This window comes from Schistocerca nitens, chromosome 2, assembly GCF_023898315.1.
Source record: "Schistocerca nitens isolate TAMUIC-IGC-003100 chromosome 2, iqSchNite1.1, whole genome shotgun sequence".
In the NCBI taxonomy this organism is placed as follows: domain Eukaryota; kingdom Metazoa; phylum Arthropoda; class Insecta; order Orthoptera; family Acrididae; genus Schistocerca; species Schistocerca nitens.
The window spans coordinates 676,801,776-676,815,833 of NC_064615.1; the positions used below are offsets into that span (position 1 = coordinate 676,801,776).

At 43.8% G+C, this 14,058-nt stretch overlaps 1 protein-coding gene across 1 annotated transcript in view; it reads left to right on the top strand.

Moving 5' to 3' along the window:
- The first annotated feature begins 389 nt into the window (after positions 1 to 389).
- The window catches only part of LOC126236803 (uncharacterized), a 38,645-nt gene continuing 24,976 nt past the window's right edge, over positions 390 to 14,058 (top strand). The window contains exon 1 of the mRNA XM_049946393.1: positions 390 to 496. Coding sequence (XP_049802350.1) covers positions 449 to 496 — 48 coding nt within the window. The 5' untranslated portion in view covers positions 390 to 448. The remainder of the gene's footprint in view (positions 497 to 14,058) is intronic.

Below are 14,058 nucleotides of genomic sequence, written 5' to 3' on the forward strand. Positions count from 1 at the left end.
AGGTCCCTGGTTCGAGTCCCCGGTCAGGCATACAGTTTTAATCTGCCTAGAAGTTTCAAAGCATAGAAAAATTTGTCGGTAGACTTGGATTCTACCCTAGCATGTGACGATAAAATACAAAGTGAGCCCGCCAAGTGTCGAGCACGGTGCGGGAGTGTGACGGCGACCCCAAACAGTGACGGCGTTTACGGAAAGTTCGCTGCTCCTGACAGTCGGCCAATTGTGGCGAGTAGCTATGAGGGGTCTTTGGGTGGCGTTTAGCGGATTTCTGCCAAAAAGCCCTGGAAAAGCACGCCACGCCTCTGGCGGCCGCGGTGAGTAAGCGACGCCCCCCTGGCGGGACGCGCCGGCGGCGGCAAGGACGCGCCGACCGCTCTTTTATGGCCGCCGACGCACGCCCCTGCCGCAGTTCGGCTCTGGGCTCTGTGGCGACGGCACCGCGGCGACCATGTCTCTCAACACCGCCTTCCGCGTCTCCATCAAGGTGATGCAGCTGGTGAGTACGCGACTAGTTCGTTCTCCCCGAATCCATCGCCGCCTGCTGAGAAGGGCGTTGCTGCATCCGTGTAACGCACTGGACCTGTTAATCACGGTGCAAAGAGCGAGCCGTCACCAAGGAAGTGTCACGCGTCCTCATTCTTATGTCCTGACAGCCTCTTGCTACGTACAGGATGCGTATTTATTTATTCGTTTCGCACTAACCGACAAGAATCACACCCTAATTTCATTTCCTCATCTTCCTGTTTTCTGCTTTCCCAATATTATTTCACTTTGTTCTAGCTTTACCGTTTTCTTTCTGCTGTCACCTAATACTTGATTCTTGAAAGATTATTTCTCAATTTAGATTTTAGAATATCTTTTCTATCCGGTTACTTTTTTCTTTCTGCTCTGAACCAAGATACTATTTTACTTTTTAGAAATTAATCAACTATTTGTTTCGTTGCTGTCTCCTCATACAGTTTACAACGATGGTGAAAAATTGTCCATCTTCATTTCGTCATTCAGTCCTATTTTTCTGGATACTTTACTAAATTTTCTGATTATTTATAATTTCCCCGCCGTCTTCCGTCTCTATTGCACCCATTACGTCTCTTGCAGCGCTTCTTTCTGATGTCTCAAGTTCTGGATACATTACGACTATATACTGTACAGTGTAAAGTACTCACTGGCATATGAACATTCTGGTCTGACCGCTGAAGTGCACTGACTCAGCCTTGCGTTTCGAAATATGTATTTTAGATACAATACATACACAAAATTACAGCGAATGTTCCAAATAATACCGATATTTCTATAACCCATTTTTACTGCTGAAGTCAGCAGCATTTATAATAATTTCCTCCACCAGTTGCCACTGAGTGTCCAAATCAACAATCTCGAGGGCTTCCATTATGTCTAGGAACGATATTTTGGGTATTTGCACAGTACGTCACTGGGAGCAAATGATGAAATTTATTTTCTTCGTTATTGCCACACTCGTTTCTAGCCGCGTGTTGTTAGTTAAACCCAGCAAACGACAAGAGTGGAAGTCGCTACAACACCAAGAGGGGTTTTATTTGCCACGAATCTGAATCCCTGCATCCGTCTCAGAAACATATTTTGGAACATTTGGTAGATGATTAAGTAATTCGTTGCGTCTCAGGATGTGGTATCTACTTGTCTCTCTACGCTTATTCTCTTTTTCTTGCCTTCTCCTGGAAGAAAAGTATCAACTCGCAAATTTTCGTGCTTAAAGGTTACTATTGAAACACATTTTTCGTTAAATTCAATTTTGCCATTGGACTAGAGTTATTGCGTCTTTATTACTTTTAGCCGGCCAAAATTCACTAGACTCTTAGTGAATATACGCCTCTTTATAAAATTCAAGGCGACTGAACGCGTGTCGTGTCTATAGTTACGTTTTATTTCTAATGGCGACAAGCCTGCCGCGACAGCCAACGTAAAGGTTTCTTTCTTTTCTTTAAAAAAAAATTAAAAAAATAGCAACCCTTGTAAAGTTACAGTGCATTTAAGTTTCTTTGATCTCCGCCTTCAAAAAATTTGGCCACTGCTAAACAACTACTCGCCGCGTCAACGCAGTATCAGTATTTACACGTGTTCTATTTCAGATTTCGTTGATTGCACTAGTTCACTTGCACAATGGTGCGAAAAGAAACTCCCCTTTGCCTCATAAAATGAATCATTCTGGAATTCATTGGACTGATAGCCAGCCACTTGTAGATTTGAACCTTGGTCCTCCTGAACGTAATACTTGTCTCTTGACTCGCAGTTACCTGTTGGCCATACTGCTTTCCCAATAGTTAAAAAGCGGTCATGTTACCTTTGTGACACATCTTCGCGCACTTCTCAGGTATCTTTTGAAGCAGTTTTCTATTTCTCAGCTGCTCACATGTAAGGGTACCCCTATATAGGTAAGAGCCTAACCTAGGCCAACAACTTAGACTTCAGAGTCCATCACAACACTGCCTTGAGGAGTGAACGTGTACATCTCTACTGGCCTCGCGGCGGACATGAGCTCGCGAGCAAGAGCGTTTGTTTTCACAGGTTTACGAGTATGAGTCAGACTGCCGCTGGAGCAACAGCTGCTGTGTGTTCTTCTGGAATTTCTTTATCACCGCGGCTCCAGCTCACTCCACAGTTCGTGATGCACGGCAGGCTACAGACGACGTACCTCCTACCACAACCGTTGTATTCAGCTTCTAAGTCGAACGGCTCTGACTTCTGGCCTAGAATCTAACCCATCTAGTTATACACACCTAACTGGAACTTGCTCCGGACTACATAGAAACTGTAGCTTATTCTGCTGCTGTTCCTTTTTAGTTAAGCGCGTTCGGAAAATTACTAGCATAACTTGGTTCAGAAACAACGATGGAATTATCCATTTCTTAGTGCAAATTTCTGTATCTGTGAAGCTAGCTTAGAAGCACGAGGACTCGAAAAGTCTAAAGATTTCGCTACTTGCTTCTCACCTTATTTATTTTCTGTAATAGCGACAAACACGGAGTTTTCTTTTACTTAGCCACCACAGTTTAGAATGTCATCTAGCGATTAGAGTGCAGCCTTTCTCTACCATAGGACTAGGAGGGCGAGGCTGGCGGTCTCGTCCCCGCAGCCGCTTTTTACACCGGGGAAACAACACCAGTGTCATTTGATACACTGAGTGAGCCTACGTAGGTCCGTCTGGAACGGTTCAAAAGAGGAAAAATCCACGCTCGTATTCGGAACTTAATTTGCAGTTCCAGAGCCGGATTCTACTGCTCCACCCACTATACCATCACGACCACACTTCCCTCGGTGTAGTGAGCTAAACATATACCTATCTCGTTTGCACCACATGGTGGCTTCTCGGGCCTAACAGTCCTTGCTGTGTTTTCGTTGTTATGAAAGGAAATAAGGAAATCTAGGTTTAAATGGCTCTACGTACTATGGGACTTAACATCTGAGGTCATCAGTCCACTACACTTAGAACTACTTAAGCCTTACTAACCTTAGGACATCACACACATCCATGCCCTAGTCAGGATTCGATCCTGCGACCGTAGCAGAAGGAAGTCTAGGGTTTACGGTCCCGTCGACGATTATGTAACTGGAGGACAAGCACTGAAGGGGCAAGGCTGCGAAAGGAAGTCAGTAGTGGCCTATTAAAAATAACAAACACAATATTTTCTTTAAGTAAATAAATCACGAAAAGCCTAAATCTGGGTGACTGGACTGGGATTTTTAACCCAGGTCCCGCCGAATCCGAGTCGAAACGTATTAACCACCTTACTCGGTTTTCTTGTTATGGATAATGGTGGAACTGAAACGAAGACAAGAGGGTGGTGCCCAGTCACAGCGCACGATCCTTCCTGCGTAATTTCTGGGAAGCGACATCTGAGTTAAATCTACATTTCGAACTAACCGAAAGCAGAAATATTGGCGCCTAAAGTTCCGTCGACGACTAAGACAGTCGAAGCGAAAATGCGCATTGCTTAAGGATCGAGCACGAAATCAGTTGTGGCCCGAAACTATACAGTGATTGGCTTCAGTCAGTTGGTAAAGTCCGACGGGCGGCTGAACGAGGATTGGAACGCCCACACTGCCGAATGCGAACTCAGTATCTTAACTGTCCTGTCGCGTTGCTCAGTCCCGGTAAATGGATAACCGACAGCAGTCCCAAGTACTCTCATTCGACATTACTTTGCGGAAAGGTTTGGGTTTTAATTTGGGCGATTCTGCACAATCTGAAAATCAGGAACAGTACAATAGCAGCTCTTCAACTCTTGCAGACCCAAATGCTGATAGAGAACATTTCTTCTATCATCCGGATTCTAAATGACTCCATCCAGGTCTGGTGCCCGAGATTCTTAGGCAGTCGGGCTGCGGAGGAGTTTAGTCGGCAAGCGAGGGATTCAGAAGACGCTTGTATTCAACGGCCCTCCTGAAGAAAAGGAAAACGGTTCTCCCTAATGTCAGCTCCAATCGTGTTCGTGCTCAATGAACGTACAGGGTTAAATAGTCCTCCTTTTTTAACGTCCCGGCGCCTACTTGTAGCCTCCACTTTCTTAAATGTTCGGTTCATCATCTGTGTCCGCGTCTTAATTTTTCGACATACAGCCACAAGTACGCAGAAAGACCAACAATGTACGCGTCTGGCCCGGGTTTGTGGGCCACAGTGGTGGCGTACAGGAAGTGAGTGCATTTTGCAGCTACGGCCTAACACGCCGTAAAACGCTGCTCACGCTAGCGACTGAATGGACCACCCGAGAAACTGGGTCGGGTCTGACCGTGACAGAACACTCAAGCCACACGCTCACAGACGCCTGGACATGTAGGAGAATCGAACAGAAGCACTAACAAGCCACAGCTCCGCAGATTACTGTGAACTGTTTTGAAACACTTAATGCAGTTCTTCTAAAGATTGTTGTATGCCACTATTCACGGAGATCTTTATACAACAACAATAATAATAATAATAATAATAACAATAATAATGCAAGGTTATTCTCAAATACCTCTCCGGTTTCGTAAGACGACTGCACTAAAACAGCACGACATAAAACAGACACACATACCAGTGGTCAGAGCATGTCTCCAGGTTTCCATTCGTACTATGCGCCGTGGCACAACACACTACTGTTAGATCATGGTGTATAATGGAGCGATGCTTGCATTTTGTGTCATTAAATTCGCTGAAAGTGAGTCAGTTCTGACGACATATCGTTCCAAATATCAGGTGAAAGCACCAACAGATAAAGTTATCCATGAGTGGTACAACACATTTCGTGAGACTCGCTGGTTATGTGGTGCGAAGAAAGCACACTATCCGGAACCGTTAGCAGAGGAGGAGGACCGTGGGCGGGAATCTTTCTCCAGGAACCCGAAGAAATCGACGACACTTGGTGGCGGGGCGAGGTCGGTCTGTCGTCCTTTCCTCTCCTTACTCTGTCTCTCACTCACTCATTTTACCTAGTTCTATATTTCTTCCTTCCGACGTCCCTTCACTCTGCAGTAGTAGATACACTCTAGGCAGAGTAATGCAGCGTTGATGAAACCACTACCTAATACCTACCACACGGAGCCCGCGTAACTCAAGTAGCAAATCATTTCCTGTAAGTTCATTTTCACAAATTTCGGGCGATAGGAGAATGCAGTTTAATTGCAGTAAGCATTTTAAAATTCTATTAACGTCTTTTTATTTATAAGGAAGCACATGAAATGGGTATCAAGTCCGTGTTTAATAATGCAAATGCTCTATCATTCCAAGTTCACTGTTTATCCCACATATTTCTTACGTAAAAGCAGCCAGATTCCTGCAAGTTCGACCTGATTAATTTTGCGATCTTCAGTCACTGACCCATCATTATTAGCGAGTTGAACATTCGGTCGTTTCAGTGGTTTTCTATGTCAGAAGTGCTCGCCACAGTATTCCATAAAGAACACGGAACATGTCACGCGGAATTGTCTCTACGACCAAAAGATCACACGCTTATAAAACTTCAACTAATTTTTTCAGAAACATCAAACTTTCCTCAAAATGTTCGTAAATTAAGCCGCCTTAGTCACGACACGTTTTAAACGCAATTAACTCACTAGTTCATTTTGCATATTATTTTCACGGAGATATCTAGTATGGTGTTACCCCGAAGCACGTTAGCGAGCAACTCTCTCGATGCTCCTCTCCTCTCTGCCTATCCACTTCTCTTCGTGCGGGAACCGCTTAATTCTGATTGGCTATTGATCTGCATGACCAATCATATTGATTCTCCAAGATCATTCTCGCGACAAAACTTGCCTTAGCCAATCACTAATCAAATAGTCATTTACGTCATTAAAATTTCAATTTCTAATATATTGTTTAATAAAATAGAACAGAATGCAAAACATTCTTTAAATTAATATAGAAACTTTTTCCGCTTCAGACTTTTATTCTGGCTACTCTCTTACAAAAGCAAGCACACATCGACATACGTCATCAGTATCGTGGTTGCAACACAATTTTCCCACGGTCAAATTTATAAGGTTTTACATAAAATGGAAGAAGAGAAATTTGTTAACATCGAGTATAGATTTAAGTGTCAGGAAGTCGTTTCTGAAAGTATTTGTATGGAGTGTAGCCATGTATGGAAGTGAAACATGGACGATAACCAGTTTGGACAAGAAGAGTATAGAAGCTTTCGAAATGTGGTGCTACAGAAGAATGCTGAAGATAAGGTGGGTAGATCACGTAACTAATGAGGAGGTATTGAATAGGATTGGGGAGAAGAGAAGTTTGTGGCACAACTTGACTAGAAGAAGGGATCGGTTGGTAGGACATGTTTTGAGGCATCAAGGGATCACAAATTTAGCATTGGAGGGCAGTGTGGAGGGTAAAAATCGTAGAGGGAGACCAAGAGATCAATACACTAAGCAGATTCAGAAGGATGTAGGTTGCAGTAGGTACTGGGAGATGAAGAAGCTTGCACAGGATAGAGTGGCATGGAGAGCTGCATCAAACCAGTCTCAGGACTGAAGACCACAACAACAACAACATAAAATGACATTAAGTTTTAACGTATGTCCCACATACATTCTCTGATTCATTCCCACGTACTCACACAACAAAAAACAATAAACAAATAATGATTTTGAATGATTTCTATACTACGTAACGCAGAGTGATTAAAGTTTTGAAAAGAAAATTCCAATTAAGTGATTTTAGATACTGTGAGATTTGTTATGACTTCAGATAATAATAAAAGACATTTGGTTATTGTTCCTAACTGAGTTTTGAAACATCAGAGTCGGTTTTAGGATATTTAAGTGATTTTCCCGATCTCTGTAACTATAATAGGTATAAATCTGAAATTCTGACAGGATCCTTTCCTTAATAACAAAATATTGTGTACCAAGTTTGAACAAGATCGGATGATATTTACTATGGCTGGCTCTGAGCACTATGCGACTTAACTTCTAAGGTCATCAGTCGCCTAGAACTTAGAACTAATTAAACCTAACTAACCTAAGGACATCACACACATCCATGCCCGAGGCAGGATTCGAACCTGCGACCGTAGCGGTCGATATTTACTATGGTTTACTTAGATTCGTAGGGGGTATGAATGTGCATACCGACGTTCTCACGGCTGGTAGCGTCAGCTGCGCTGTTAGTCAGAGCGAAGAGCAAACGTAGCCATCCTGAAGCCACCCTGCTACACGGCTACGTGCCTTACTGCATCGAATGTTATTTCGTAATAACTTGCTACGTTACACACTTGCGAACAAAAACTGTAGATACCGCAGTCAAACGTCTGGTGCATTGTACACAGACGTCTGCATGTAAACCATACCGGCTGACGTTGTTAGATGCGCTGACTACTTGGGACACTAACATGAGTTTTTGCAATGACCTGCGGCAGTTACTGCAAGAAGACGGTTCTTCATAAAAGCTGGTTTTTAGTTGTGAAGCCATGTATCACGTGTATGGAAAGATGAATTGTCATAATCCGCATTTGGGTCATAGAACATCCACACCAGATTGTGAAACGCATTCGTGGTTCACCAAAAGTTAACATCTTTCGCGCCAATGCTCTTCAAAAGTACGGACCAATTTTCTTTACGCATAAATCTGCGACTGATTTCGTGTAGCTGGACATATTTTAGCAATCCTTTATGCCAAAATTACAGCAAGACAGTAGAAATTTCATTTTGCAACAGGACGGCGCTCGACCACATTTACTTTCAGACATTCGTGATTGCCTCAGTGCCGAACTGCCTCAGCGTTGGTTCCCATCACGACTCACCTCTTCGGCCGGCCGCTGTGATCGAGCGGTTCTAGGCGCTTCAATTCTAAACCACGCGGCTGCTACGGTCGCGGGTTCGAATCCTGCCTCGGGCATGGATGTGTGTGATGTCCTTAGGTTAGTTAGGTTTAAATAGTTCTAAGTCCAGGGGACTGATGACCTCAGATGTTAAGTCTCATAGTGCTCAGAGCCATTTTAACCATTTGATTTTGTAAACGTCTCTACGGCAGCGCCTCATCAAAGCTCTATAGAGGGCTATTGTTTCAGGCTACAACCGTTTACGCTTCGCAGTTGAAAGCTGTCAAAAAGCTCTGCAAGGCATCAGGGGTTTCCTGAAGTTGACTCTAATGTAGGAGTGTCTTAGTTGCAAAGAATAAATGTATTAGAATTTGATGCATGATGCATTTTTTCTCGCATCTCATTTTTTTATAACGTTATATCTCCTGAACTATGATAGGTAGGTGGTTTTTACCCTTACAGCGATTGTTACCCGACGGTAGGAGATGTGAGTGCCAAGTCTGGCACATACGTACATCCATTTTTCTAATATGTGTGGATTCGCAGCCACATCAATCTGACATGAGAGCTAAACTTCGAATCAGCAGAGGACTCGACATGAAGATGACATACTGAAATCTGCAGAGGATCATAAGTCGAATAAAAGCCAGCACGGCGAATGGTAAATTCAGTAGATAACGATGTAAGGTGATAATATCGTATCACTGCTCTTCAACAACGATCGTCAGTATTTAGAGAAGAAGATCAATTGAAAATACATAGCAGTCATATTAAGTACGTTTCTTTTGCTTAGCAGGTAAATATAGCCGGATAATATGGTTACAGTACTCGACTTACTGAGCATTAATATACAGGTAATCGCATCAGGAATGGTCAATACTAAGGAACATGACAGGAACGAAGATTCAAAAGCAAAATAGTCTGGTCAATATGGATTCTGCAGTGCATACCTTAAGAGCTGTCAGCAAACTTTTCGTCTCCGATACTGTAGATTAGAACTCTTCTGCTGGAAGCTCTTTGCTTTCCACATTTTGAGAGGTAGCGGTATGGAAACAGAAACAAAGTCCAGTAAACATGGGTTCTAAATGGCATACTATCAGCACTTGCTCACCTTTGCTACTGTGAAACACATGTTCTCCATTGAACAATGAGGTCATATCTCTTAAGGTATGCATTTTATAGCCCATGCTTACTAGTCGTTTTTGCTTAGAAGCGGCATTCCTGTGAGACCCCTGAAAACTGACCATTCCTCTCGGCACACCATGCATGCGAGGTTGCATGATGAAGCTTGTAACGCGTATTAACATTCGTCTCCCGTGCAGCATCTTTCCGCACAATAAAATTTCACCAGCATGACTGCAATTGCTGATGACGTATGCACCGTACCGAATCATTATTAGTTTGCCGCGTCAGAGGCTGCAGTAGAGAGTCACCTGAAAACGTCAAGAAAGCGGAGCACGTGAGGCTGCTGTGGAACAATGAGCTAAGTGAGCAGGGCCTTGTTTTCAGTTAGAGCAATTAGCGAAGGGACAAAACAGGTTGCACAAAGCGTCGGCGCTGGAGCACTGCCTGCCCCAGCACGGGTTCCCGCCAAGTTGAATCACCTGTATTACACCGCGCCAGCCAACGCCACTCCACCGATGACGCACTCATATTTCTATTCCTCGCGTGCTCGCATCTAATGGCACATGTTCCGGTCGACTCAGCAGCTATTTGCAGTGCTTCTCCAGCAACGACGAAGCTTTCTGACGGTCCCTGATATCTCACAAATCGTCTTCAGATTCCAATCCCCTTTCGAATCTCCCCCCCCCCCCTCCCCCTTTCCTTCTTCCCAGAGCTGATGCATGCCTACATTTCCCACCGATAATGTGATTATTTCATTTGCTCCTGTCTTGTACCGCGTAACTTCCAGCAATCCGCTAGGAGTCATATTCACGCCAAAGAAACTGGTATAGGCATGCGTATTCAAATACCGAGATATGTAAACAGGCAGAATACGGCGCTGCGGCCGGCAACGCGTATGTAAGACAAGTGTCTCGCGCAGTTGTTAGATCGGTTACTGCTACTACAATTGCAGGTTATTGAGATTTAAGTTAGTTTGAACGTGGTGCAGTTGGGGCGCGAGCGATGGGACACAGCATCTCTGAGGTAGCGATGAAGTGGGTATTTTCCCGTACGACCATTTCAAGAGTGTACCGTGAATAACAGGAATTCGGTGAAACATCATATCTCCGACATCGCAGTGGCCAGAAAAAGATCCTGCGAGAATGGGACCAACGGCGACTGAAGAGAATCGTTCAACGTGACAGAAGTGCAACCCTTCCGCAAATTGATGTTCATTTCAATGCTGGGCCATCAACAAGTGTCTCGCGCAGCGTGCGAACCATTTAAAGAAACATCATCAATATGGGCTTTCGGAACCGAAGGCCCACTCGTGTACCCTTGATGACTGCACGACACAAAGCTTTACGCCTCGCCTGGGCTCGTCAACACCGACATTGGACTGTTGATGATTCGAAACGTGCTGCCTGGTCGGACGAGTCTCGTTTCAAATTGTATCGAGCGGATACAAGTTTACGGGTATGGAGACAATCTCACGGATCCATGGAGCCTGCATGTCAGCAGGGGACTGTTCGATGTGGTGGATGCGCTGTAATGGTGTGGGGCGTGTGTAGTTGGAGTGGTGTGGGACCCCTGATAACGTCTAGATATGGCTCTGACAAGTGACACGCACGTAAGCATCCCGCCTGATCACCTGCATCTATTCATGACCATTGTCCATTCCGACGGACTTTAGCATTTCCAGTGGGAAAATGGGACACCCCACGCGTCCAGAATTGCTACACAGTGGCTGCAGGAGCACTCTTCTGAGTTTAAACACTTCCGCTGGCCACCAAATTCCCCAGACATTAACATTCTTGAGTATATCTGGGATGTCTTGCAACGTGCTATTTAGAAGAGATCTCCACCCCCTCGTACTCTTACGAATTTATGGGCAGCCCTGAGGATTCACGGAGTCAGGTCTCTCCATCACTACTTCAGACATTAGTCGAGTCCATGTCATGTCGTGTTGCGGCACTTCTGCGTGCTCGGCGGGAGCCCTACACGATATTAGGCAGGTATACCAGTTTCGCTCTCAGTGTATATGTCCCGTGTAATTTAAAATGTTCAAATGCGTGTGAAATCTTATGGGACTTAACTGCTAAGGTCATCAGTCCCTAAGTTTACACACTACTTAATCTAAATTATCCTAAGGACAAACACACACACACACCCATGCCCGAGGGTGGACTCGAACCTCCGCCGGTACCAGCCGCACAGTCCATGACTGCAGCGCCTTACACCACTCGGCTAATCCCGCGCGGCCCCGTGTAATTCCATGGATTCCAAAACTCCATCGGGTTTTAAATATGTAAACAAGTCATATTTTCAAAATCAACGCAACAGTTGCGGATGCAGCTACTCATGCCAAATACGAGAGTTTGTACCTTGTATTTTTTTCCTTGTATTTATTAGTCCCCCAAACTTTCGCTTCTTATATTATTCGAGTTCTTCTTCAAGATCAGGACAGTATGATCTAAGGTAAATAAGCGCCGAATACGACACACACATCTCATGTTGAGACAGATGGCAACATTTCGTATTGCCTCATTCGTAAGGAACACCTACAGGGGCACGAAATTTGCAGATAATTATCGTACAGCGTGTAAAGGAAACTATGGACGGAATATATTTAAAATCTCGTTGGCAGTGGTGGTCAGTAGGTGGTGTACAGTTCCAGAATATCAGACTATTCCATAATGTTGCTGGATAACTCCAAATCCCAAACATCACCCCAGTAAGTCCGTATATGAAATACTTGGTGACGATCCATCAGTGGGATGGAGAGGCACACCTTGACAAGAGGATATCGGGCAGCGTCAACATGAGCACTTGTAAGTACAAAACGACACTCTGTCGTACAGAAATGTCGCTCTACGCGATATTGTATTGTGAGCAGGCATTTCTAAACAATATTACTCATTCCAAGGTAAATGATCGAAAGCTGGTGTGATGCTTCCCTTATTCTTGTATTTTACTGAGTGTTATTTGAATTTAGTTCCTTCGTCTTTAATAGTTTTGCCGGCCGTTGTGGCCGAGCGGTTCTAGGCGCTTCAGTCTGGAACCGCGCGACCGCTACAGTCGCAGGTTCGAATCCTCCCTCGGGCATGGATGTGTGTGATGTCCTTAGGTTAGTTAGGTTTAAGTAGTTCTAAGTTCTAGGGGCTGATGACCTCAGATGTTAAGTCCCATAGTGCTCAGAGCCATTTGAACCATTTATTATTTTACTGCAATATGTACAAACTGAGAAGTTCGACATTGAACAGATAAAATTTTTCGATATCCTTTAATATATTTTTTCATGTTTGGGAAGCATACTAGTACTTGTCTTGTCGATCAATAACAGTCATTCCCTTGTTGTACCCAATAACACAACTTGATCTTTGTGTAATCATTTCTATGAACATCACGCTATTTTTCCATTTTACAGCGAGTATTCAATTGCAGCTCCACATTCTGTAGTCCCTCTTCTTTAATTTTATTCTACAGAAGTCGTTTGGCGTATTGTTTCTAATGGAATGTTTTATAATTGTGCGAAAGTGTCATAAATAATTTTGGTGAAGATTATTAATTATCTACGTATAAGGCTTGTCGTGCGCATAACACCGACTGTGGTAGCTTTTTGGTGGCGTCACACTTTATTTTATCATGGCTCTATATGTTATAACGACACAGCAATAACCTGAATCTAACTCTCACAATTTGTAAAATGTATGTAATACCGAATCATGCCCTTTTGGGTGGATTGAACTGTTTGTAAGATATGCATTCCTTCTACTTCATGAGCGATTCATCGATACTAATGTCCTGTTTCATTGTATGCACTTCTTTGAATTTCTAATTCAAATATAGAACTTGGTCACAGGTCTTATTTTGCTCAGTTTGTCTCTATTGGCAACCAGATTGGCAGAGTGCACGCATCTTATAATGCCGTCGAAGTGCAAACATCATGTAATTTGTAGATATATTTTTAGCGGCATTGTTTTGCTAAATATGGGCGTTTCTACAACAACTTCCTTCGACCAGTTCAGTTGAATACAATCTGTTTGGATTTGTTCTGCGTACCGGTTAGTCTCGTTTACAATATTCTCCCACAACATGTTATCAAATATTATGTTACATATATCTAGGTCTCTTTTATTTACTCCTACCTGACGTACGGTTGCCTCTTCTACGTCAGTAATCACTGTACAGTTCCAGATTCTTTGACTACTACTTATTTCTTTCCCTAACCAGGCTCTCCGTAGTTGATCTCCGTTAGCTGTATCACCCTCAATAACTAATCGCCTGCATTTTTGTCGTACAGGACGTATGATGTCATTATTGTCACTGTCGGCAGGAGAAGTATCAACATAGCGCTCATTGTAACCAGCACATTTGCGTTTTGAAACATATATATAAGAACATATAATTCGACGTGCGAACGTGACCAAGATTGACGTGTAACTGAGTGTGATACAAAGAGATAAGAATCTATCATCACGAGCCTGGTCTGTGCTGTGCGTGGTAAACACATCACTAGTCGCGACCGATGTACCACGGGCCTGGCCCGTGACGTTTACATTTCGCCCGACCAATTACCACAAGCCGCGTCCGTGATAATCACGTTTGGGCCGAATACCGGACCACAAGCCTCGCACATGGTTGCAGGTTAAGGGATTAAGGCACTGACATCGCA